A 27,387-nucleotide genomic window follows, 5' to 3' on the forward strand; every position below is an offset into this window, starting at 1 on the left:
TGCTAATCCTGTTTTAGGGTCACATAGCTGATATAATACAGTAAATATCAATTGTGTTCTGTATCATACCTGGCAATGATATTTAACCACAAACGGTGCCATATGCTGCTTTTCTTCCTCAGACAAAACCCTTTTGAAGCTGATAAGGAATTTTGACAAGGATAGAAGGATTTGGCTCAATGTAAGAAAAGTAGGAAGAGACTCCATTATTAAGAAAGGTGAAAGGTTTCTTGCTTTTTAAAGTGAAGCCAGTAAATATAGCTGGTGCCCACAACTAAACTGGATACAGCAAAATAGAACCTACACACAGGGAAACAAATGCAATCTGAAATGCTTGCAGAGCACATCTCCCCACTAAAGCCACTTTCATCACAACATTCAGGGTGTCATTAAGCCAGGAAAACAATGTACCTCTATCCTTAGTGAGCTCTAATTGGGTTAGCCCCAGAAGGGAGAGCCCCTATAATCCAACCTTCACTCAAGACTTCTTTATAGCCGGGGAGGGGCCTGTTTGTGTGTGTCCAGATATGCACTAACAGGTACAGTGTGTCAGCCCTACAGTACATTTTAGAAAGCTGGGCAGCTCAGCAGCTTACCACGTAGGTGCTGACTACATCCCTTCAAACAATGGGGCGCAAGAGATCCTATTAGGGGTATGAAAAAATAGGTAGCAAGCTCCACAGGGGTCATGATCCAAAGTATTTTGTTCTCTATAAACAAGAACGTTAGTCCAAAAAGCTATGAATTTGGGGCCAGAGCACAATAGGTGGAGCAATGCTGCTCTCTTGGAGTACCTTCTCCAACACAGCTTGATCTGGTGTGAGCAGATCTGAATGTCTTACATATTGTAGAGATCAATTCATACTGAGTTTCAGTTGGGGATGGTTCAGGGAATGCCTTTTTTGCATTCAGTATAACCCTTTTCCCTGTGTTCAACCTTCAGGTTCTCAGATTTAAGGCTTTTTTTTCCTAGAGCAGCAGGATATGAGACCAGATAATTGAGATGAAAATGAATTTTTTCACCTCCCCCTGAGCAGTTGGCATCAAGCTGTCTAATAATGACTTTGTGTTGTACATACACACTAAAGATTTAGGCGGAATGACTTAGGTGCATTTTCATATTGTCATCTTAAGAGGACTTAGCATTTCCACATAGCAAATACCCATGGTTCAGTAAGCATAATTGGAAACGTTAATGTAGCGAGCAAACTTGTTACTGTAAAGTAACAAACATCTTTATGCTGTGTTGTTGTAGCCGTGTCGCTTCCAGGATATTAGAGAGAGACAGTGGATGAGGTAATATCTTTGGAGCTTACATGGAGTTCTTCAGGTTAGGTCTTGGAAAAGAGCTCTGTATAAGCTTCAAATCTGCTCTGCTTTCACCAACAGAAGTTGGTCCAATAAAAGATATTACCTCACCCACCTTGTCTCTCAGAAATCTTAACGTTTTGTAACCTCTTGTCTTCCTGGTCACTTTTATCTGATGGCCTGGAATTCCACAGAAGAGAAGCTAAGGTTTTGAAAACAGCACAGCCTGGCTTAGCAAGTCCTGAAGCTCTGGATGGTACCCCACTTTTGACAATTTGTCTTCTCCCCTTTCCCTTCTTGGGGCTTCTTCACCAGCACAGTTGGCTTCAGAGGGTCTTCCTGAGGGATGTGGCTTTTGTAGTTCTGTTTTGCTTTACAGTGAAGCTTTTCCTTAATAGGAGGTCCTATTCTTAAGAGTCTGTCTTCAGCTGACTTCAGAATAGATTTTTGAGTGAAGGGTTGTCAATTATTTCCTGCCCTTTTTGTAGTAATCTTTGTTTTCTCCTTCATTGAGTATTGACAATATTTTCAGTGCTGTAAAAGTCAGAGGGCACAAGGGCCTTGCCCTCCTGGAGTTTGCTTTCTAAGTAGAGATGACACAACTGTACTGTACCTGCAGTGATCAAAAGATAGCCATATCATGTGGAGTGTTTCTTATTTGGACACAGTCTAGGGAGTCACTTGTACATGGAAGGTTTTGGACAACCAGCGCAGATCTGTGGGAACCAAACAGCTCAAACTGTCTAAATGGGTTACTAGGTGATCACAATATCTGATGATTTCAAGTGACCACAAAAACTTCTAGTTACAGTGCATATCCCTTAGGTAACACTTAACATTTTAATACATTTCGCAAGCAGTAACTCTGGGAATTTCTTATTACCTAGGCCTGGTCTGCACTACAAAGTTAGTCTGACATAAGTCTCCTTGCACTGACTTATTTGAGCAGGTGTCCATTTTCGCAGTAAGCGCCCTGTTACGGTGCTGCAGTAAATCCGCTTCCCCCAGTGGCGTGGAGCAGTGGCCAACCTACTGAGGTCCAGGCAGTGCAAGTGTAGGCAGTGCACAAACTGTATCAACCTGAAAAGTCCTCCAGCAGATGTCTCACGATGTCCCATTTCCTGCAACAGTGACTGCTTTGGTCATAATTGTAAATGACACTGCACAGGGGTCTCACAGACTAGAAGCCCCACACATTCCCTTGAAAGCCCCCTGCATGTTTTTTAAAATGCCTTTCCTAACCGCCCACCTTGGTGAGCACACCTAGGAGCACTCCTTTGTATGCAGCTGCCCAACTGACCATGGTGGCTCCATGCTCTAGAGCAGGGCTTTTCACTGGTTTTGAAGTGGGGGCCACTTTGGCAAAAAAACCTTCAATGTGAGAGCCACATCAACTCCTAAATTAACACATTGCTTCCTACTCCTTAATGATGTAATGTTACAGAACCATTCGTATAACTAAAACAATGTCTCCTTGTACAATAAAACAATACTCCTTTTATAAATAAATAATTGGAGATATACCTATCTCCTAGAGCTGGACGGGACCTTGAAAGCTCATTGAGTCCAGCCCCCTGCCTTCATTAGCAGGACCAAGTACTGATTTTTGCCCCAAATCCCTAAGTGGCCCCCTCAAGGATTGAGCTCGCAACCCTGGGTTTAGCAGGCCAATGCTCAAACCACTGAGCTAGCCCTCCCCCGTCCAGGAAAATAACCAGGGAAATATATGGAATTAAAAAGGCACCTATATGAGTAAACTTTTTAAGAGCAGAATAATGCAAAACTTACTTTAAAAACTGAGTGAGCGAAAGTGTGCCTCTTCCTCCTTGACTTTGTTCATGCAGTATTTGTAACCTGTCATCGCAATCCAAATGTAAGGCAGTCCAAATGTTCATTGGTCAATTTGTTCCTCTGTTTTCTTTTGACTCCTCTGGCTGGGGGTGAGGGGTGTGAGAGGGGCTGGGGATGAGGATGAGGGGTTCAGGGTGCAGGAGGGGGCTCAGGGCTGGGGCAGAGGGTTGATATGCGGGGGGGGGCAGTGATGAGGAGTTTGGGGTGCAGGCAGGCTGCCCCGGGGCTGGGGCCAAAGGACTCCCCCCAGTCTTCTCCCCCCAGTCTTCTCCCCCCTGCCTCCAGGCAGCATGGAGCTCCAGGGGAAGGGGCCCCTCTCTCCCCCCTGCCGGCAGCAGGGAGCTCCGGGGCCGGGGAAGAGGCCCACAGCCAGGAGCGGCTCCAGGCACCAGCATGCTAAGTGTGTGCCTGGGGCGGCAAACCACGGGGGGGGGCGCTCTGTCGGTCGCCGCGAGGGCGGCAGGCAGGCTGCCTTTGGTGGCATGCCTGCAGAGGGTCTGCTGGTCCCGTGGCTTCAGCGGACCTCCCGCAGGCGTGCCGCCGAATCCGCGGGACCGGGGACCTCCCGCAGGCAAGCCGCCAAAGGTAGCCTGCCTACCGTGCTTGGGGCAGCAAAATACCTAGAGCCGCCCCAGCCCACAGCAGCCCTGCAAGCCCCAACTTGCTCCTCCCCAGTTCCTGCCCACCCGCTATCTCTCCAGGTCCTTGCTGCGTGGCCCTTTAGAGCTGCTGCATGGCTATTTATAGCATGCTGCGCAGCTTAGAGGGAACTTAGTGAGCCGGACTTAGGGTGGATGGGAACCGCCACTGGCTCATGGACCTTGCAATGAAGAACGCTGCTCAGTCTAGAGGCTCTTCTGCCTGGACTGGGCAGGAGGTATTCGGTCTTTTGGGTCTGTGAAGAGAAGAGACTGTGCAGGCACAGTTATGGACCAGCTGTAGAAAGACGGACGTCTCTCAACGGATTTCACAGGGGTTGCAGGCAAAGGGCTATGACAGAGATCAGCAGCAGTGCTGCAGAAAAGTGAAGGAACTGTGGCAGGCATATCACAAAGCCAGGGAAGCCAAAAATCGATCTGGTGCTAAGCCACTGACCTGCTGGGCTACATGGCATACTTGGCAGGGATCTCACCAGCACCCTGCAGACCACCATGGATACCTTGAAGAAGCCCAGAGCAGAGACCCCTGCTGTAAACGGCGATGGGTGGTGAGAAGAGACCCAGCAGGGGGGCTTCATCCATGCCTGAGCCGTGACCTGTTTCGGACTCTTCCACAGTGTAGCCAGGCGAGCACTGATAAGCCTGATGAAGGGGAAGGGAACTCGGGTAAGTGTGTGCATGTATTTTTTTTTCCTTACAATGTTTAAATTTAAAGATGGTTCCTGGCCCCTCCCCTAGTTAAAAAGACCCAGGTTTAGACTTTTCACTGTTTTACTCGTACAAGAAGAGGTAGAGGAACAGCAAACGGAGGTAGAGTTGGCATCTACTTTTCATTGCCCCTGTTGGGTTAGGTGTGTGGGAGCACGCAAAGCACTTTGTTTATGCACATTGGGATGTCCCTCTTACGCTACTGAAAGATCTCAATGAACATTTCCTGGAGATACTTTGTAATCTTCTCCCCAAGGTTTCAAGGGATGGCAGCCTTATTTCTTCCTCCATGGTAGGACACTTTCCCATGCCACTCCCCAATGACTTTGGCTGGTACCACTGCTGAGTGCAGAGGCTAGTGGCATACCAGTAGCACCTATGTTCTCTGTGTCTTTGTAACCCTCAGGAGTGAGAGAACTGCTAAAAACCACCACTGCCTGTTGAAAATAATGCTAATATTCAGTGCCATTACCCTATACTCATATCCAGGGAACATTTTTATTGCTCTTCATGTTACAGAAAATCCTATCTCCCCATCCCCACCTCTGTCAGGTCATACTCACCCTGGCTGAGGCCGAAGAGCAGGGCTGTGCCAAGACGCTCCAAAGCTGAAGTGTCAATAAATAAACATTTCTTATTAAAAATGTTTCTGGAAATAGGGGAAGGGAGTTTTGAAACAGATCTTTGGTTTTTTATTGTGACTGTAAATCCAATGGCACATGTTTGTTTATATCAGCAGCTTCTGGCCCGAAGGTTTTGAGGGGTGCCCCCTCCACACCTGCCTAATGCCTGACCCTGATGAGGTGGAGAAGGAAGAGGACGTGTTCTGAGAGATCCTGCAAGCCAGTGCTGCATTGGACCAGGAACCAAGGGCTTGGAGGATGACCAGCAGCATGGAGAAAGAAAGAGGACAGGAGAAAGTTCCATCAGGACAAGGAGAGGGAAGTGCACAAGGACATAAGAAGCCTTCACAGGCAGCAAACCCAAATGCTGCAGAGCTTGAGCCAAAAATCCCAGACTCCCCATCATTTGCTGTCTTTGGAGAACTCTATGATTGCTGTTCCCTACACCCCCACAGGCCACATCCTCCCCTACCACTCTACAGCCAGGAAAACCATAGCTTCACATATGCTGACCTATGAGAACCATGGCTGCTATATATGTAACACCAATGGATTACATCTATGCACTGAAATAGACAGAAATGTTTGCTGCCTTCCCAATTTTAAAGTTCCACTCTGATAACTTGTTAAAGTGCATTACGTTGCCTGTGTATTTTTTTACACATTGTTTTTTTTCCACTGTTTTTCCCACTTAGTTATATTTTTGGAGAATAAAATTATCTTCAGTAGTTCCCAACACATTGCAGAATGCATAGTGATTGAAAGTGTACAGTGCCACATAATTCATAGGTTCAGGAAACACCTCATCATATTTTTAAATGTACAGCAAACACTACACCATTCTTAGAGCACCCAAAGTTCTCAGCCTAGAGCCTACTCCAGCATAGGATGCTACTGTCGGCTGCATTGCTCCACATTGGGCTTTTGTAATATCCCGTGTGTCTGGCTGCGCAAAGTCGTCAGACAGCCACTCCACCAGCCACTTCTATCTTGGTGGCAGCTTTTTCCCCCTTTGCCTTACAGATAGGTGTCTGCTTTGTCCTGCATACTATAACCTTTGGGATATTTTGCTCCCTGAGATCCATTCTAGTGAGTAAACACCTCTAGTGTCCCTTCAGTCTGCCAAAAGTATAGTCAACAATCCTTCTGCACCTGAACCAGTAGGTGAATCTTTCCTTGGTGCTATTGAGGTGGTCAGTGGAACAAGGGCTAGGGTGGGTCCCCCAGAATCACTACTGGCATTTCAACATCACCAGTGGTGATCTGTCAGTTGGGAAAGAATGTGCCTGCTTCCAGCTTTCTGAACAGTCCTATGTCCTTAAAGATGTGAGCGTCATGCACCTTCTCTGACCAGCCCATGGTGAGATTGGTGAAGCATCCCCTGAAATTCACCAATGTTTGTATAACCATGGAAAACTAGCCTTTTCTATTCATGTACTCTGTGGCAAAGTGGGCTGATGCCAAATGGGGATATGCGTGTTGTCTGTCATCCCAATGCCATTCAGGAACCACACTGCTGCAAATTCATCCAGTAGATCCTGCACATTGACAAGAATGATAGGCCTGCGTAGTAGGAGATGATTGATGGCCCTACACATTTTCATAACAATGGCCCCTACTGTGGATTTCCCAACTCCAAAATGATTTCTCACTGATCAGTAGTAATCTGATGTTGCAAGCTTCCAGAGTGTGATTGCCACTCGCTTCTCCACTGTCAATGCAGCTCTCATTCTGGTGACCTTGCCCTGAAGGGATGGGGCAAGCTTGGGTCACAGATCCAGGAATGTGGCCTTTCATATCAGAAAGTTCTGTGGCCACTGCTTGTCCCAAAGCTGCATTACGATGCAGTCTCACCAGTGGGTGCTCAGCTCTTGGGCTCAGAACTGGCTCTCCACTTTCTATGGCTGCTCTGTGAATGCCACCAACAACCTGGAGTTGTTTGCTGTCTTCTGCAAACTGAAAACATGTCTTGTGTTCTTATGGTCCTTTCTGTGTGTCTGAAAATACAGCATAATCATACACCCTGTGTTTGCAGTGTTCATGAGATTAGTGCAGAGCTTTGCTGGCTCCATGCTTCTGCCAGAGATGGCAGACACTGAAGTGTCATATGGATTTGTGGGATTTTTTTAATAAAGTGTGAAAATTTTGGGATATGGATGACATTATGGTAAGGAGAAAGTTGTATGGTAGGAACTTAACTCTCAACATACTGTGAAAATTTCCCAAAAGATATTGTGCTGGACAGTGGCCCATGAGACACTGGGACATCTACCTTTGGCACATTGTGCTTTGAATTGACACAAGCACTTCTGTTGAGTACGTGCAGTGCTGATGCAAGCAGCCAAGTATGTATGTGCTCCAACAATATATAAACTTGAGTGGCTGTACTCTGACAACTTGCATCAACCAAAGTTTATAGTGTAGACATGGCCTTATGTAAATTGTTATCCTGTTCTTACAAATAGTGGTTGGGAAATGGGAGGGGGAGACTGCAGAGAGGCGAAGTGACATGCCCAGTGTCACAGATGGTGTTCCTGTTAGAGATGTTTTAGAACATTGAACTAAAAATCATGTGATGATGAGGTGTGTGCTTAGTTGGCTCCTCAAATGGCTTTTGGCACATACTGGTGGGGAGGGCAGTTGGGATTTGTGAGAAGTGCATTCATGTGATAAGACTGAACTCAACCTAACTATTGTGATTAACCCGGAAGTTCAGAGCTCTTTGAACTACTGTTTTGGGCTCTCTTTACAGCTGGAATTGAACACTGTCAGTTTGCACTTGAGTCACCCAGAGAATACATTTTTGAAACCGGAATGGGTAGAAACTAATGTTTATTACACAAGAGATTTGCAAAGGCTTATTTAAATAGCTTGTGTCCTTTATTGCTGCTTTTTTATGCACAAAGAAGGCCCAAAAGGCTGTTTTCAAAGGTTTTTTTTTTTTTCTACTTCATTTTAAACAAAAAGATATTGGGAACATCAATCCTTATTTTCCCTATTTTTGTTGGAGTACCTGCAGGAGGGCAAAAAGAAAGTTCGTGAGTTCTAATAACTAACTAAAGTCACTGAATATTTAACAAAGACTTCTTGTATTCCAAATTTTAACAGGTCAGAGTTGAATCTGTATGAGCAAATAACAAGAGTATTAAACAGTCTGACAAAAAAATCCCTTCCCCTCTTAACAGCTGAACTTTCACACACTTGCTGCATACAGTGTTGTCATTTATACTAATTTTCTAGCCATCAACTCATCCAGCATAGTCAGGACCTGAATATTTAGTTAGGTTTTTTTTTTTTTGAAGACAGAAAAAGCATTTTTTGAGAACCTCTTTCAGGCCTTCATTCTATATCCCATTTGCAGTGAAGCAAAAATGGGCTTAAGTCCAATTTTCTTTCCTTTGCAGGTCACCTTTAGCAAAGGTGAACGTTTAGATTCTGAGGTATAACTCCAAGGAGTGGATTATTAAAATCTCTGGCTGCAGAATCATGAAATACCCAGGGCCTTGACAATGGAAGAAAGGAAAGTGGGGTGGTGATTGAGGGTAGTGTAACTGGTGGATGAGGTCTTGAAGCCTTCCTCTTTCCACTCAAGCCAAAGCTGCCATTGATATAGTTCTCCTCTCTTTCTAGAGTTCCATGAGTCAACCTCTTCAGATGTGGATGGCCTGTCTGTAGGTTCTTGGCTGTTATCTGGAGCCCGCTGGTGTCTCATCCCAGTCCCTAGTGTAACAGTGGCTACTGAGAGCCATGAAGGTTGTACCAGAGAAGAATGCTGTGCGGATCCTGTGGGGCAGAGAACGTGGCACCCAAGCCTTGGGCGCTCAGCGGCTTCTGCAGGAGCTGGTGGAGGATAAAACCCGATGGATGAAATGGGAGGGCAAGGTAAGGAGCAGAAGGACACACCTGGTGGGTGGGTTTGTCCCAGCACGTTTAGAGGTGGGGATTTGAGATTAATATTTGTGTTTTTTGTGATATGTTCCACTTTGTGTCAGACATGGCCCCTGGATATGCTGTATCTGACCCGTTCAGGTTCCTGGGTGGTGGGGAGGGGAGTGAGTTCTTTGTTCCTTTGGAGTCCCCTATGTTGTCTGTGTTTGGATAAGAGTTGAGACTGTGATCATATGACACTCATGTTTCCTTCTCCATTGGCTTTTTCAGAAAGTTGAGCTACCAGACAGCCCACGTTCCACGTTCTTGCTGGCGTTCAGCCCAGATAGGTAACTGACTTCTATTTTGTTATTTGTTTAAACATATTGTTATGCCAGCAAAGGTTGTGGAGGCTCGTGCCCCTTGGGAGATCAGGAGCTGGCAGCAGACATGAGACTTCAGGTCTCTGTGCTGCAGAGATGATGAACATAGGTCATCTATGCAGCGATCAGCCTATGATACACAGTTAGCACTTAATTTCTGAATGCCTATTAGAGTTGCATAGTGTTCAGGGAAGAGGCTCTGCCCAGCTGTTCTTGGGAGTTAGGAGGAAGGTCTGGGGAGCAAATGGTGTCATAGAAAACTATTTATACAGTGCCAATGAAGTACCAGTGCACTGAGCCAAATCTCGGAGTGCCTGCCTGAAGGAATTGACAGTCTAAAATCAGGACAGAATGATGCAGGATTAATGTCTTATAATAATAATTGGAGATATACCTATCTCCTAGAACTGGAATGGACCTTGAAAGGTCATTGAGTGCAGCCCCCTGCCTTCACTAGCAGGATCAAGTACTGATTTTTGCCCCAGATCCCTAAGTGGCCCCCAAGGATTGAACTCACAACCCTGGGTTTAGCAGGCCAATGCTCAAACCACTGAGCTATCCCTCCCCCCCATCCTGGAAATAGGGATGATGGAGGGAGGTGAGGGCACGGCAGTGAGAGGGATGAATTGGGAAACAAGGGAAGAAAGCTCAGTGTCATTTAATCTGGGCCAGCTGGTGAGAGGGAGGAAGGATTTGGTTGTGTGCTGTATCTCTGAGCTTTAGTCCTTATATATTCGTAGGGTTCTCTCAGCGACAGAGAATCGAGGGGGCCAGATTTCTAAAATGTGGATGTACCTGAGTCTGGGCTGCATCTGCATATTCTTAATACAAATAATAAATAATAATAATACTCTGATGGAGCTGGTTGAGTTAGCGCAACATGTTGTTGTCTTGTCTCATCTCCACCCTCCCCAGCATTAATTCTACCCTTTTCTTTTCCCAGGACCCTCATGGCTTCCACCCACGTGAATCACAATATCTACATCACAGAGGTGAAAACGGGCAAGTGTGTCCATTCTTTGGTTGGACATCGGCGCACACCGTGGTGTGTGACCTTTCACCCTACTATCCCGGGACTCATTGCTTCAGGGTGCCTAGATGGGGAGGTTAGAATCTGGGATTTACATGTAAGTCTTTCCTGAAGCACATAAGTGTTTAGTATTTGTAGTGCAGCAATTTTGTCTGCGCTTGAGGCATCCAAACTTTGCCCAGCTGAGAACTGCTCTGATGCCGCTTTCTGAGAACTGTACCAAATGTGTACAACAGAGCAGATTGCAGTCGCCCTCCTGTCTCATATGGAGGTGAAACTCCTGGAGACCATAAAGTTCCAACAAACTCTTTAGTTGATTTAAACGCCCAGGCCACATGGCATGTTGGCTGTTGTCTCCTCTCCAGGCCACACATCTGTACTGATGAATGGTGTGGGCCATATTTCAGAGCTTCACAGGGCTCTGGGGCTCACTCCATCTTAGTTCGTATTAAAAAATTGCTTTTCTGTAGCTGGTCTCGTGGGGAATAACTTGCACTCTGCCCTAGGAAAAGTGCTATGCCATTACTTTTGTTTTCTCTACTGATGACTTGCCCAGTGGTTGATGCACAGACAAATGATCTGTTCTGTCTAGCAGAGTGCTCTGGAACGTGGTGTTCTACAGGCTGTCTGAGACACAACTACCTATGGCATGTCTGTGGTCACTGTTGCCAGGTGTTTTGTGTTCTGGCTGTAGAGTCAGATGACGGTGTAAAGTGAGAGTAGATGATGACTTTTGTTGCAGCAGAAGTACAGCAGTTCCATGCTATATGTGGAGTTTTGGGGCTGGTTTGGGTCTGTGACATAGACAGAGAAAACTAGTTGCCTAAAATTGTTAAGTAGCTGATGATTTCCCCCTTTCCCACTCCAGGGTGGAAGCGAGAGCTGGTTCACAGACAGCAACAATGCCATTGCATCTCTGGCTTTCCATCCTACGGCTCAGCTCCTGCTGATTGCAACAGCCAATGAGATCCATTTCTGGGACTGGAGTCGCCGAGAACCCTTTGCAGTGGTGAAAACAGCCAGTGAGATGGAGCGAGTCCGGTGAGTGCTCATTCCTAGGGGAGCAGAACACTTGTACTTCCAGCATGAAAAATGGCCTGATGTGGGGGAATATGTAACAGTCTCTCTGGGGCATAGGACACTCAGAAGGTAACTGCCCCTCCACCCTGACCTTGGTTTCAGCTACTTGGAGCATTGTCTTGCCTTGTTCTCAGTGCTCCTGCTCAGTACATGGATCAGTGACTGTGGACAGTAAAACTAAAGGAACAAGATTAGATCAGAAATATGAACAAATATAAGTTAGGCTGTTGCATGCTATGGGATTCTTCCCAGCTCTGCCACAGGGTTGGCATTTGTAAGACTGATCTTCAGATTTCTTTAGCAACACAGGGTTAAGTATGATTGTTCCTAGGATGGGAGAGCCAGATGCTGTGGCAGATGACTTCCTACCCTTGGAGTCAGTACTGCATCAATACTCCAGCATGATGCTAAATGGTGATATGCTGCTGCTGGTTTGTTCTTTTGAATGACTTAAAATATATGATCCTGACAAAAATCCATCGTCATTAAAGATCCCCAGGCACTTCCACAAGAGACGTTAACACCTCGCTTTCCTGGCCAAATTCTAGGGTACTTATTTTATGTTGCCATAAATTTCCCTAGCAGTTGCAGTTGGATACAAGAACTCCCTCTCCTAAACTGTTGTGTAGGATTGCTGCATGCTGTTGAACAGCTGCAGTCTTCACCTTGGAGGTAGCTATAGTTTAGGGGTGAATGAATAAGTCTTAATACGTGACATTTTTGAAGGACTTTGGGATACTTCAGAATGAGAGGTGCTGCTATAGAAATGTAAAACTTCCTACTCGATAAACCTACGTGTGAAGTCTGTTATCCCTGGAACATCTGATTTTCTCTGTCAGTGTGAAATGCCAACTGACAACTAAGCCTCCGACTCTGTTCTTGTTTCAGGCTGGTACGATTCGATCCCTTGGGACACTACTTGCTCACAGCAATTGTCAACCCTTCCAACCAACAGGTAAGAATAATATCAAGGTGCTCTGTGCTAACCAGAGCCTGTTGCTAGGCAATCTGATGCTTTGTTTAAAATTAGACGCCTTCTTGAGTTCAAAGTTGTGTGTCTCATCTAAATCGGTCACATGGACACTGTTCTGTTACGCCCATAACATGCACAAGTGACATTAACAAACCGGGGCTGGGAGACTAAAAGTATAGACAGTGACTTCCATCCTGATCCTGCTGCAGGATGAGGGGCTCGAGCCATCCCTGCTACATTTGCAAAGGCCTCCTTGGCACTTTTCATGAAATCCTGCTGAAGAATTTTGCTGCAACTGCACTGCCCTTGATTAGGCTGTAGAACTGTCAGCCAGAGCCCCACAGTGGCTGAATCTGCCAGGTGCTGACTTCCTTTTTTGGTGTGGCTGATTTATTGTGGAACTGCAAGGTATGGGGTTTGTCAGGGTCCATACAAAACTTCCTTATGGATTAGGTGCTAGATAGCTTCATGCAACCCAAGGATAGTGTCTCTGCTTTCCTTTTGGAAGAAGTTTGTGTCCTTATCTGTCTATGAGCTGTAACTGGCTTCCCTTTTTATACACGTAAGTGAACAATCATAGATATGTAGGTCTGGAAGGGACCTCCAGAGGTCGTTAAGTCCAGCCCCCTACACGGGGGCAGGACCAAGTAAACTTAGACCACCCCTGGCAGGTGTCTATCCAGCCTGTTCTTAAAAATCTACAAGGATGGGGAGCTTATTCCAGAATGTAACTACCCTTATGGGTTTTTCCTAATATCTAACCGAAATCTCCTTTGCTGCAGATTAAGCCCATTACTACTTGTTCTACCTTCAGTGGACATGGAGAAAGTTGATCACCATCCTTGTTATAACAGCCCTTAACATATTTGAAGACTGGAGTCAGGCCTCCCCTCAGTCTACTTTCCTCAAGTCTAAACGTGCCTAAACCTTTCCTCATAGGTCAAGATTTCTAAATCCTTTATCATTTTTGTTTGCTGTCCTTTGGGTTCTCTCCAATTTGTCCATATCTTTTCTAAAGTGTGGCACCCAGAATTGGACACACTACTGCAGCTGAGGCCTAACCAGTGCCAACTGAAGCGGGACAATTACCTGACACTTCTTACATACAGCATTCCTGTTAATGCATCCCAGCATTATAGAGCTTTTTTTTTTTTCCCCCAAATGCATCACGTTGTTGACTCTTACTCAGTTTTTGGTCCACTATAATCCCCAAATCCTTATCAGCTACCCAATTATTCCCCATTTTGTAGATGTGCATTTTTTTTCCTCCCTAAATGAACTATTTGCACTTACCGTTATTGAATTTCATCATCTTGATTTCAGACCAATTCTCCAATTTTTAAAGGTCATTTTGAATTTTAATCCTGTCATTGCAATCCATCCCAGTTTGGTGTCATCTCCAAATTTTATAAGTGTACTCTCCACTGTGTTATCCATGTCATTAATGAAAATATTGAATAGTACTGGACTTGCCTCCCAATGTGACAGCAAACTACTGATGACTACTCTTTGAGTACAGTCTTTCAACCAGTTGTGCTCCCACCTCATAGTAATTTAATCTACACCATGTTCCCTAGTTTGTCATGTGGGACTGTGTCAAAAGCATTATTAAAATCAAGATATCACATCTACTGCTTCTCCCTGTCCACTATGGAACCCTGTCAAAGAAGGAAATTTTGGTTTGGCATGATTTTTCTTGAGAAATCCATGCTGACTCTTCCTTATAATAACACTTTTATCCTCTAAATTGGTGGTTTAATAAATTGTTCCTGTATCTGTCCAGCAATTGGAATTAGGCTAACTGGTCTATAATTCCCCAGGTCCTTTTTGTTTCCCTTTTTAATGATTTTAAGGATTCCCTTTTTAATGATAGAACCTTTCTCCAGTCCTCTGGGACATCACCTGTCCTCCATGAGTTCTTGAAGATAATTGCTAATAGTTCTGACATTGCTTGAGCAAGTACTGTAGAATGAATTTCATCAGACCCTGCTGCCTTGAATACATTCTAACTTGCCTAAACATTCTTTAATATGTTTCCTTATTTTGGTTTGAGTTCTTTCCCCCTTGTTGTTAATATTAATTGTGCTAATTTGGTCACCATTAACTTTTTTAGTGCAGACTGAAGCAGAGTAGGTATTAAACACCTCTGACTTCTTGATGTTATCAGTTATTAGCTCTCCTTCTCCACTAAATACTGGACCTACACTTTCCTTCATCTTTCTCTTGGGCCTAATTTATTTAAAGAGCTTCATATTGCCTTTTATGTCCCTGTTAAGTGTAACTCATTTTGTGCCTTAGCCTTTCTAATTTTTGTCCCTATATGCTTGTTGTATTATCTTTTCTCCTTACAAAAAGTAGAAACATGGATGAATTGCTAAGATTCCTTTTTGATTTTCAAGTCATTAAAGAGCTCCTGATAGCAACATATTGGACTGGTTTTGTTCTTCCTATCTTTTTCACGTCAGGATAGTTTGCAGTTGTGCCTTTAATATTGTCTCCTTGAGAAACTGCCAGCTCTCCTGAATTCTTTTATCCCTTCCATTTTCTTCCCAGCTCCGAGTTTTTTAAAGTCTGTTTTTTTTTTAAGTTAATTGTCCTTATTCGTCTGCTGTTACTTCTTCCTTTCCTTAGAATCATGAAATCTTTGACCCCAAGTTGCCTTCCACCTTCAGATTCACAACCCGTTCCTCCTGGTCAGAAACCAGTCTAAATTGGCTGTTCTCCTGGTTACTTCCTCCACTTTCTGAAACAAGAAGTTGTCCCTGGTACATTCCAAGAACTTACTGGAAATACTGTGTTTTTCCATATTCGTTTTCAAACAGCTCTCTGTGATGTTAAAGTCCCCCATTACTACCAGGTCTTGTATTTTGAATATTTCTGTTATTCTAGAAATACCTTATCCTCCACCTCCTCTTGATTTGGTGGTCTGCAGTAGACCCTTACCATTATGTTACTCTTTATTTTCCCCTTCCTTCCTCCCCCTGCTTCATCAGAGACTTTCAAATGATCTGCTCTCACCTCTTTCTGGACCTCAGAACAAGTGTATATATTCATGATGTATACTGCAACACTTCCTCCTTTCCCCCCCGCTGGTTCTTCTTGAACAGGCTATGTGTCTCTATTCGATATTCCAATCATGAAATTTACCCCATTAACTGTCCCCAGTTTACCCAATTAAGTCTTAATTTAGCTTATTTACTAATACTTACAGTTCTTCCTGTTTATTCCCCATACTGCTTGCATCTGCGTATAGACATCTAAGATGTTGAGTAGATTTCCCCCTACTGATTTCCCTCTTGTTGCTCTTATGATCCTATTGTAATTTTCCATGTCTTCCTCCTGCCCCCAACATATAGTCTTTTTTTTGCCTATCTATGGGCTTTTAGCACCTGTCCCCTTTAACACTAGTATAGGGTTCTGCTGTGAGGTGACTGAGCTCTGGTGATTTCCCTTGCAGAGTGACGAGGAGGTGGAGATCCCTGTGGATAGCACGGATATGCCACATTATCGCCAGCGCTCTATTCTCCAGTCTCAGCCTGTGAGGCGTACGCCCCTCCTCCACAACTTCCTGCACATGCTGTCCTCACGCTCCTCTGGCATCCAGGTGGGAGAGCAAAACACTGTGCAAGATTCCGCCACCCCATCCCCACCACCTCCACCACCCCCACCACCTCCACCACTGCCTCCGGCCAGCGAGAACACCAGAGCAGCGGCCTACACCAGGCTCCGTGAGCGTGTCAGTTACCCCACAACAGAGTGCTGTCAGCACCTGGGGATGTTGTGCCTTTGCAGTCGATGCTCTAGTGCAAGACTTCCTTCTTCTCTCTTCCCGCACCAGGAAAATGCCCCCTCCACTTCCTCTGGGGCCACTGGCACTTCCTTTTCCTCTGTTCAGACAGAGCCATACCAACCCCCAGAGCAGGCATCCACAGCGCAGCAGGAGCAAGGTCTGCTTAACAGGCCTTCTGCTTTCAGCACTGTTCAGAGCAGCACTGCTGGCAACACCCTACGCAACCTTAGCCTGGGACCCACTCGCAGATCCCTCAGTGGGCCCTTGTCAGGCCATCCCTCCAGGTACCAGTCTGCGAGAGAGATGGCATCTGGCTTAGGAGGGTCCGACTGGACTAGAACAGTGCTGAACATGGGCTCTCGCTCGGAGTTGGAAGCCATGCCTCCACCTAGAACCAGTGCCTCTTCAGTGAGTTTGCTGTCAGTGCTCAGACAGCAGGAGGGAGGTTCCCAGTCCTCTGTATATACATCTGCTACAGAAGGGAGGGGCTTCCTGGCACCAGGAGCTGAAGCAGACAGCAGCGGTAGCGCTGGCCCAAGCAATCCAGCCAGCATCCGCAATGAGCTCCAATGCGACTTGAGACGGTTCTTCTTGGAGTACGACCGACTTCAAGAGCTAGATCAAGGGATTGGTGGGGAGCCCAGCCAGTCGCAACAGGCTCAAGAAATGCTCAACAACAACATAGAGCCTGATAGGCCAGGTCCCTCCCACCAGCAGACGCCACATAGCAGTGAAAACAATTCCAATTTGTCTCGGGGCCACCTGAACCGCTGTCGCGCCTGTCACAATCTGCTGACCTTTAACAATGACACACTACGCTGGGAAAGAAGCACGCCCAGCTATCCATCGGGGCAGGTCCAAAGCACATTTGATGGCGTGCCACCAAGCAGCAGCCAGGCGCAGCCTGCAGAGAGAACCGAGGGCAGAGCTCCTACCTCTAGCAGGTTGCAGCTGGGAAGCTCTTCCAACTCGCAGGAGGAAAGGACCGTGGGAGTGGTCTTTAACCAGGAGACAGGGCACTGGGAGAGAGTTTACAGCCAGTCGGCTTCGAGCAGACCTGGGAATGTATCACAGGAGGCCTTAAGCCAGGAAATGCCTGAGGAAAGTTCAGAGGAGGATTCGCTCAGGAGGTAAGACACATTTTTTCCATTGCCTTCCTCTTCAGTCTGGTGTTAAACCCTTCCCATCTAGTCTGAACTGCCAGGTGCTTCCAGAGTAGACCCTTTCATGACTTGGTCATTTCTTTGGCCCTCTGATCTCAAAGGGGTGTGTGTGTGTGGCGGGGGGGGGGGGATAGATCAATCTTCAGTAGGCATTACTGCTGTATCAGAGGTAACTTCTGAACGTGTGTCTGTGGGGAGGGATGAGGGAAGAGACCGTGCCCATTAAAGGGAAGGGTGGAGCATGGAGAGAGAGGATGTTGAATAGTAATTCTATGGAGCAAATTGTGCTCTCGGGAGTGATCTGACTGAGACACTATTGGAATGTCTGGGCATGGAGTGTACTGCAATGTCCACTTTACAGCATTCAACCGATATACTATGGTGACTGCAGCATAGGCAATGCCCACCCTGAGAATTGGCACAGAGCAATCATGAGCAACAGCATTGATGGTTTATTTCCTCAGAATAATGTGTCCTGTGAAGAGTGGCCCAGAGACTGCAACCACGGGTGGGAAGGTGAAGGAACTTCATCTTGGAGCTACATCAGGGTGGGCTGTGCAGTGGCCTATCTTATCTTAAAGGGGAAGGACTGCACTTCCAGTCTGGTTTTGAATACATGGCCTTTATTAAACCAATGCAGTTCATATTCGTACCATGAGAAACACTTCTTGTGGCATTGAGCAGGTAGGTGACTGAAAACCATTTTCAGAGCCTGAGCCTTTACAAAGAGCCCATTATGCTGCATCTGGCATTCAGAGCTCAGCCTGAGAGTATATCTCTGCTCTGGATAAGAGGGTCATCTTAATCACCCCCAAATTTAGTATGTGCAGTACTAGAAAGTGAGTTTTTTTAATAGACGTCAGATGTGGCAAGTGGAGCAGAGCAGCTCAATTGAATCTGCACTTCAAACGCTGTCTGGGCTGGCTCATATTGTTGTCCAGCCACTCTGATATATTACAGAGTGGGTCAGACTGATGGTCCGTCTAGTTTGGCATCCTGTCTGTCAATGGCTTGTACCACGTCAGAGGAAGTTTGTCTAATCCTTTCTCTGACAATGGCTATTGCCTGATGCCTTTAGAGGAAGGTGAAATCTCCTACTTTTGATACATGTAACTAGCTGAGCAGTATTGTTCGTAGGGGTGTTTGATGGAAGAAAATCCTCTTCTTTTCCTTCTTTCTGCAGGTAATCAGCTTATTCTCAGAAGCAGGAGCTGTGATTATCTCTATTATTATTTATTTGTATAGCAGGTGGTAATGGTGATGAAATTATTCTGCTCTTTCTAAATCCCTGCTCCAGTTTTTGACTGTCTGTATGAGTGACTCCCACAAGATGACTGCATCATGGTGATGATTACTTCCTTTCTTGGTCTTAAATTTACTGGGCAATGATTTTAAGTAAATACCCTCTGGTCTCATATTATATTATAGGAAAAAGGAGAAAAAATGGGGGATTTATTAGTTTTTGTTACAACATTATAACTTAGAAACCAACACTCAAGTGTGTTTTACTCATCTCCTTTCTTGGCAATATAATTCCCCTCTCATAATATCTCCACTGTACAACTAACTATCTTAGTATCTGTTCTCTGGGCCAATTCAGTGGTATGTCTCTGTAGAAGTAACTATGTGAAATTAAAAAAAAAAAAAAAAAGGGCTCTCAGAACACTCTGGCAAGGAGACATAATAGGCTGTTATATAGTCTTCCAAGGGGAGGGGTTTTGAGCCACCTAATGTGTCACTTAAAACTGCACTGGAGCGTACACCACAGAGAGCAATCCTGCTCTGGTTCCCAGGGGGTGGATTAGTTGTGACCTCATAAGTCTTTTTTTTCATCTCTGATTCCTGTGCTTCAATTTGGGCCATTTTAGATGTCACAGATGGTTGTTACTGCTGCACTGTGGCTGTAGCAGCTGTGCACAGTCAGTCACCCAGTCAATCATTCACCTGTGCAAACAGATGCTTCTTGCCAAGGTAAATGAATTTGGAGCAAGCAGTCTAGTACTTGGGCTTGCTTTGGATTCCTATGGCAAGGAGCCCTGGCAGAGCTCCTGTTCGAAGACACTGCTAAGAAGCCATACTAGGTACTTGTCAGGGGCGGCTCTACAAATTTGGCCGCCCCAAGCAATCATGCCCGGGAGGCGCCCCCGAGCCGCGGGAGCAGCGGACCTGCCGCGGGCTTGACTGCGGAGGGTCCGCTGATCGCGCGGCTCAGCTAGACTTCCCGCGGCTGCGGACGGGTCGCTGGTCCGGTTGAGCTGCCGCAGTCATGCCTGCGGGAGGTCCAGCTGAGCCGCGGGACCAGCGACCCGTCCGCAGTCGTGCCTGCGGCAGGTCCGGTCCTCCCGGGGCTCCGGTGGACCTCCCGCAGGCATGACTGCGGCAGCTCAACCGGCCCAGCCTGCCGCCCCCCTGGGAAAGGGCCGCCCCAGGCGGGTGCTTGCCCCGCTGGGCTCTAGAGCCGCCCCTGGTACTTGTAAGTCCCTGTCTCCTGCATCTGCCATGAGACTCTTTCTCCTTCAGGACTGTTTTTGTGGGTTCATTCACACCTAACAGGAAGTGAATGTGAACCATAAAACAATGGGACCAGAGTGCTGGACTGGCTGAACTGTGAGTATAAATCAGCATTAAATGCTTTATGCAGTTAGGCTGGAACAAGCCCATTTGGCTGTTCTTAAGTCAGGGAAGTGTCATAAAATCTGGGGTTACCTTTTTTTTTTGGTAACAAGAGTGGGGTGGGCATCCTACAAACACCCCACCCCCTTTACCATTCCAAAATTTACAAATATATTTCTGTTCAGAACAATGGAAAGCCAGCTAATGCTCACCCACTAATTTGCCCTTCCCTGGCATAGGATGGACCCCCACCCAACCTCCCTACTTCCCTGCTCCCAGGTCTGGTGAGCTTCAGAGCCCAAGAACAGGGAGCACTAATGCAGGTTCTTCATAACTGAATTCTAAGCCCCCTTTCATTAATTGGTGCAATTCCAAAGGGGTGCAGGGCACCTCAAAGGCCATGACAGATTCCTGCACAGAGGCTTGGGTAATCTAAACTACGTAATATAGTGAGCTGGGGGGGTGGGGATTGAAATGGAGCTGGGAGGATGAGGACTGCAACAGCAAGAGAACAGCATATACATAGAAATCACCTTGTTCTCACAAAATAAATGTAGTTGGGTTTGTGGCTGGAGATCACAAAGTATCAAGGTGCAAATTAGGGCTAGAAGAAATCCCTGTGCTAGCTAGTTGGTTTCTCATAATCTTGTTCACTTCCCTGTTTCCCCAGCAGCTGTCACTGTTGGGCAGTAGAGTTCTATATGCAGTTTGTCTGGAAACCTAGGATAAAGCAGGACCAGAAGATGTTGTGTGTTTGTTTCACCATCTGTGGGTGGAATCAATTTCCTTGACCTGGCTTGTCTGGTACAGAAGTAACTTGCTAGGGAAGTCATTGCTGCAGAGGGTCAAAGAAGTTAATGAGTAATTAATGAAGATTGGCCCTTTCTGGGTTCTGTTGCTGCCCTTATGCCAGGTGGCGAGTGAAGCATTCTGCTTTTTCTGTTGGTGCTGGACTAATTAATTTGGGCTAATAATGAGGACATTAATAAGCATCTAATGAGATTTTCCCTGACCGACAGCTCTGGCATCATTTGTTAACAGGGACACATCGCTGAGAACTCCATTTAGCAGAGTGCATTGGCTCTCTCGCTTGGCTTGGTATGATGACAGGACAGGCAGCCTGACTGCTGCATTCAGCTTTCACTTTCCAAGTGAATTGATGGGGCCTTCTGTCAGGGCTCGGGTCTGCACTTTTAGCTGCTGTGTGATGAGCTCAATGGTAAAAGAATTTGGGAGGAAAAAAGAATTCTGGAGAGGGGATTAGAGAGCGAGAGAGTCATTGACTGTCCTAAACAGTAGTGGGTAAAATTTGGGCTTCAGTTTCTCAAGTATTCTCCAGGTCAGTGCATTTGATAGATGATATATGTACTTCCACCAGGTATTTTCTCTACCTGTCTTGGATATCAAGGTGGTGGGAGTCTTAGAAGTATCTGAGTGCTGACCTGTGAACTTTGTTACTGCATCAAGTGATAAAGGAGGCTGTTGGCAAAATCTGAATGAAGGGGGAAATAATTGAGCCACAGATGAATTTGTGCTCTTTTAACTTCCTGATAACCCTCCAGATTAGCCTGTTTTTTTCTATAGTTCTAGTGACTGAAAAGTCAGATTAAATTCTGTTCAAGCCATCCCTATCAGACGGGCCAGTGGAAGATTGTTACCTAGGAACTGCAATAGTGGATGAGGGAGATGGTTCATCTAGCCCAATAGCCTGTCCTTGAGAGTTGCCAGTACCAAATTTTTCAGAGAACAGTGCATGAAATCCCTGGAGTGGACTATTATGGAAGTTTCTTCCTAACCCCCATCAATAGGGCCCTACCAAATTCAAGGCCATGAAAAATGCGTCACGGACTGTGAAATCTGGTCTTCCCCCCATGAAATCTGGTCTTTTGTGTACTTTTACCCTATACTATACAAATTTCACAGGGGAGACTACCGTTTCTGAAATTGGGGGTCCTGACCCAAAAGGGAGGTTATTTTAGGGGGATTGTGATATTACCACCCTTACCTCTGCACTGCTTTCAGAGATGGGCAGCTGGAGAGTGGCAACTGTTGGCCGGGCACCCAGCACTGAAGGCAGCGCCCCGTCAGCAGCAATGCAGAAATAATGGTGGCAATACCATACCATGCCATCCTTACTTCTGCACTGCTGCCTTTAGACCTGGGCAGCCAGAGTGGCGGCTGCTGACTGAAGGCCCAGCTCTGCAGGAAGCAGCACAGAAGTACGGGTGGCAATACCATACCATGCTATCCATACTTCTGTGATGCTGCTGGCAGTGGCTCTGCCTTCAGAGCTGGGCTCCCAGCCAGCAGCCACTGCTCTCCAACTGCCCAGCTCTGAAGGCAGCACCACCGCCAGCAGAAGTGCAGAAGTCACAGTAGCAGTACTGCAACCCCCCCTACAATAACATTGCAATGTGCCCCCCCCCCAGCTCTTTGAGTCAGGACCCATGAAATTTCAGATGTAAATTTCATCATTTCAGCTATTTAAAATTTTTAAAATCCTCTGACCATGAAATTGACCAAAATGGACTGTGAATTTGGTAGTGCCCTCCTCATCAGTTAGTGGTTGGCTTTTATTCCCTGAATTAGAAGGGTTTATATTTTCCCCCTTATTTCTTTGTTTGAGTGATGATCTAGCTGTTTATATAATTGTTTAATCCTTCTTTGAATCTGATAAACCGTTGGCTGTACTGAAATGCCCCTTTTGGTCTTGTCTTCAGAGTTTTGTATACTTTAGTTTTGTTTAAAGATTTTCAGGTGAATTTAGTGCTGGTGTAAGGTGCTGGCTTGATGACCTCCGAGGCCAGAATCTGCTTGCCCTGCTGCAGTTGTTCTAGGAAAAGCTTCTGCCATGTGCTGTCCCCTGCCATTCTGCTTCAAACCTGACCCAGTGAGGCCCCTCCTAAGAAGAGTAAAAAAACAAACAAAAAAACCCCTCAGTGTCCATGGCTCGCTCAGTCCTTGGCTACTCCTCACATGACCAACCATCATGAGTCTGACAGCGGTTTCCCTATCTTGGCTGGATTTGGACTAGCAATCTATAGATGAAAGAGGCACTTTATCCCATTACCAATGACCTGAGCCAGCCTGTCCAGTTTGAAATGACTCCTTGATTCCTGTGTTGGTGCTTTATCCCTTCCATGGGCATGTCTTCACTACAAACTTAAGTCGACCTATGTTAGGTCAGCTTATAGCTACTGTAGTAATTACTGTGGTGGTGCATGTCCACACTACCCTCCTTCTGGCAAGGGTGTTTATCCTCGCCAGACGCACTTCCACTGACTTAAGAGGGGCAGTATGGGGGGGCTGAGAACCAGGGTTCTAAACTCCATGCGCAGCACCCTGCTGAGAGCCCGACTGCCACCTCGGACTCTCGGCTACCCTTGCCTCCTCCAGGAGTCCAGTGGGCAGCCTTGGTGCAGGCAGGGAGCCCGGGGGCAACCCATTGGGGAGCTGGGAGCCCGGGGGAAGCCCAACTTGGCTTGTAGTGGGGAGACCCTCACCTGCCCCAGGATGACAGCCTGAGCTGTGAGCCAGGCTGGAGCTATGAAATTGACAAGAATGACGGCCAGCCACTGATGTAAGTAACCCAGTGTCTATATGGACACTGCATCGCCCTACACCAATGTAAGCACTACGCCTCTGGTGGAGGTGGAGTTATGTCAGTGTAGTAGGGCACTTACTTCGGTGGCAGCAAGGCTATAGTGTGGACACTGATAGACTTAGGTTGACATAAGCTGCCTTATCAACCTAATTCTATAGTGTAGACCAGGCCCAAGAGGAAACTTTTTTTCATTGTCTAGATCCTACCATTAAGTAACTTGGTTTTTCAGCCCAAGTTTTTTTTTTTCCACTCTTGGTATTCATGCCCCCTCAGACCTTGGGATAATTAATTCATTTCCCTGTGTTAGAAGAGGGAGCATGTTTGCCCTCACTCAGCTGTTTGGTTTGGCGAGTACGGAGATGTAAGGGGCATAGACTGGAGATTATAGAAAGAGAAAATAAGAGATGCTATGAGGAAAAATGAGTTGTCAAATCTCTCTAAACCCCTAGCAGTCTCACTGACCCAGATAAAGGTTCAGCCACACACTGGGATGGTTTGTGACCTGGGTGGGATCTACTCAGCCTCCTTCCAGCTATTCCTGAGGCTTGTATCTGGGTTTGTGTGTTAGAGAAGCCAGCAATATGTGACATCTCAGAGCTCTTGTGTAAAATAATCCACCTGTTTAGACTGCAGAGTTGACCAGATTGAGGTGGGAGGGAGAGACTTGCTTTTATCTGTGGACATTGTGTGTCTAAAGATAACTGCAACTGTAGGTGGGCTCTGGAAAGGGGGGCGGGGAGATCTAGACAGGCTGGATAAAATAAATTAAATTGGATTTTTTGAAAATTCATCTTTTAAAAAATAAACCTATTTGAAATTGTCACTTTGTTAAGGCCTACATTTACATTTTAATCAAAATCACTTAAATTAAATTTAAAAATATTCAAGCAGTTCATATATGCTGAAGTTTTAAAGAAAGTCAAACCACTGAATTAGTGGAAGTCACTGGCTAAAAACCTGGAACCAGTTTGTTGAAGTGCTAAACCAGCATTTGACCCAAGAGCAGCTGCTGCAGGTGCAGAGTATTTTCTTCAACTAGTTCAGTTCAATGACTAGCTCATTCAAAGTTGAGAAACCAATTAATTGCCAGTTTAAGACACAGGGAAGGTTGTTTTCCTCTTCCAGTCTTAATAAATGCAGGGTGTGAGAATATAAGATCTACTAGTTCTAAATTTTGAAGAACATGATGACCAAAAACAGTCAGTTCATTTCACTAACTACAGATAATGCAGTGGAACCCCATTTATCTGATCTAATTGGGACCGGGACCAGATTGCATAATCAAAAATCCAGATAATCCAGAGAATAGGCAAAGAGCTTCAGCCCTACGTGGTGGAGCTTCAGCTGTCAGCTCGGTTCAGTTAATATAGAGAGCCCAGGTAATGGAGATGTTTAAACAGTTAATTTTAAATGCAAAACATGTTTTGATAAATATTTTTCTTGTATATCCAGCACATTTAAGGTAGTTTTGTTTAACTAATAAACAATTTAAGAATGCAGCTTTGTGCATTTTTGATTGAATTCAGATTTCCAATTGCAGCTTGACACTGATCACAAATAAAAAAGACAATGTAGTAAATTAGAAATACGTCATTCACCATTTTCTAACATAAAATATGTAAAATTTAAGTATATGAATAAGCGTATATTAAGCTGTATAATTACTTATAAGTGTGTATAAATATAGCATAGCCTACTGGTTAACAAAAAGAAATACCAAATAATACCAACCAATTAGAATGAATTTTCTTTAGGAAACTAAAGTACATATGCAAAATAAGATTAAAAATGATTTATTTAAATCAAGGTTTCCTGCTTGCTGATTTATGTCATGATTAAAATTGGTGGTTTAAAACACTGATTTAAACCAATCCACCTGGGTTTTGGGTAAGATTTTGTCCTCTCCATTTGGCCAGTGCTTGTATGAGGCTTTAGGCACCAAGTGGCTGTGGTCTGGATTGTGGCACCAGTGCTGCTTGTAAATATGAGCATGATGTTCAGTGCATTAACTGCCTGAACTTCCCACAAGTGTTTTGCCAATGTGTGTCTTTCCCTTTCTGTGGGACAGCTGTGAATGCTTTTCATGTTCTTGATGGGAGATGAAGCCAAACCCATCTAAGCTCTGTCTGCTGCTTGTGGCAGTGCTGTGCAGAGCTCAGGAGCAGGATTGGGAGATGAGATGGTGTGGGAACAAATTAGAGAGTCTTGTGCTGGCTTGACAATATTGACCCTTCTGCCCATGTCTCCAATTCCCATGTGTTCTGCGCTCTGCTCAGCAACATTCAGATTCCTGTCTGCAAATGTCTTTTATGCCTTAATCCCATCCTTCTAGTTTCCCTTTAGATTTCCTGGATGTTACTTGGTTTCCATATTGCCTTCCTGCCACAAGGGGGTAATGTTGCTGCTGCTCACTGCTTTCCTGCAGTTCATTACAGTACCCAAATGTCTCTTGGAATGCCTGAAGAAAATGTGGTTTGAGACTCCTTTTCCCTGAGTCTTAAATTACAGCTTCTGATCTCAGAGTTACTATGGGTCTACAATTGTTTCCCATTACAGTAGAGAAAAAAAATCTATGGGGTGTATATATGGGAAAAATGTTTGTGTTATGGATAGGGAGTGGGAAGGAAGCGGGTGGTGTTGGCTTGTATGTGAAGGCTCTGTTGGGAGTATAATAGGGTGACCAGATGTCCCAATTTTATAGGGACAGTCTCAATACTCAGGGCTTTGTTTTATACAGGTGTCTGTTACCCCCCTACCCCCCCGCACCCCCATCCTGATTTTTCAGGCTTGCTGTCTGGTCACCCTAGAGTAGAAGGAAGAAGCAAGTGCTTTGCTTCTCTGATGAAAGTGTGCTCATAGAATAAAGTGAGTTAGAACTACAAAAAAAAACAACCCATCCAATGCCATCTAATTTGTCGTGCCCTCCACACCTCTGGCCCTGAGGGTAGGGCAGGCGTGTCCGTATAGGCTGTATTCTCTAGGGCTTTGCTCACTTTAAATAGCTTTCACTCCTTCCCTAGGAGACTACTCTATAATCCATGTTAAGTGATATTTTTCCTCTTCTGTCTGAGGAATGCCTGGCAGCTTGTGATAGGGGCTGGCTGGTCACCTTTTAAACAGAGTTGTAAATGTTCTCCTTGCCAAGCCTATCTTGAACAATTACATAGATCTGTAGGCATGCCTCTTGTGTCTCTAGCCTCGGGGTACACTTATGTTAAAAACAAGCAAGCAATTCTTCCTCATCACTTCTCAAGCCAAAACTGCAGATAAGGCAATGATTGTCTCAGGCTAGGAGCAATCTGGTGTTTAAGCCAGATTGATAGAGAAGGAGCAATCTTGCTTTTACCCAACCAAGGGTAACTATTATTCATAGAATGGAGCAGAATACATTCACTCTTTGCCACCTTGATATGGAGGCAAAGCTAGTAGAGTCTGAGTCCTGTCATGTAATGCTTTGATGCCAATGACCAGACCACTCAGATCAAGCTGGGGCTTGCAGTCAACACCTCTGTATATCTATGTACACAAGTCTCAACTGATGTCAGGGTGCCATTGTGCTAAATGCCATGTGCTGTACAAACACCTAGTGAGAGCCTACAAACTGAATAGGCAAGAAAGACAAAGGGCGGAAGAAAGGAAGTAATAATATCCTATCCTCATTTTATAGGTGGGGAACTGAGGCACAGATACTAAGTGACTTGCCCAAGATCAAACAGGAAAGTGGATCCAGATCTT

General features: G+C 45.5%; 1 protein-coding gene across 3 annotated transcripts in view; it reads left to right on the plus strand.

The window, feature by feature from the left end:
- Positions 1-27,387, plus strand: part of AMBRA1 (autophagy and beclin 1 regulator 1) — a 186,603-nt gene that overhangs the window by 12,333 nt on the left and 146,883 nt on the right. For all 3 annotated transcript variants that reach the window (XM_039536587.1, XM_039536588.1, XM_039536589.1), the window contains exons 2-7: positions 8,780-9,031; positions 9,308-9,366; positions 10,343-10,526; positions 11,298-11,470; positions 12,398-12,464; positions 15,940-17,402. In XM_039536587.1, the coding sequence (XP_039392521.1) occupies positions 8,897-9,031; positions 9,308-9,366; positions 10,343-10,526; positions 11,298-11,470; positions 12,398-12,464; positions 15,940-17,402 (2,081 nt within the window). In that variant the 5' untranslated portion in view covers positions 8,780-8,896. The remainder of the gene's footprint in view (positions 1-8,779; positions 9,032-9,307; positions 9,367-10,342; positions 10,527-11,297; positions 11,471-12,397; positions 12,465-15,939; positions 17,403-27,387) is intronic.

Source organism: Mauremys reevesii, linkage group 4 (assembly GCF_016161935.1).
Source record: "Mauremys reevesii isolate NIE-2019 linkage group 4, ASM1616193v1, whole genome shotgun sequence".
Classification (NCBI taxonomy): domain Eukaryota; kingdom Metazoa; phylum Chordata; order Testudines; family Geoemydidae; genus Mauremys; species Mauremys reevesii.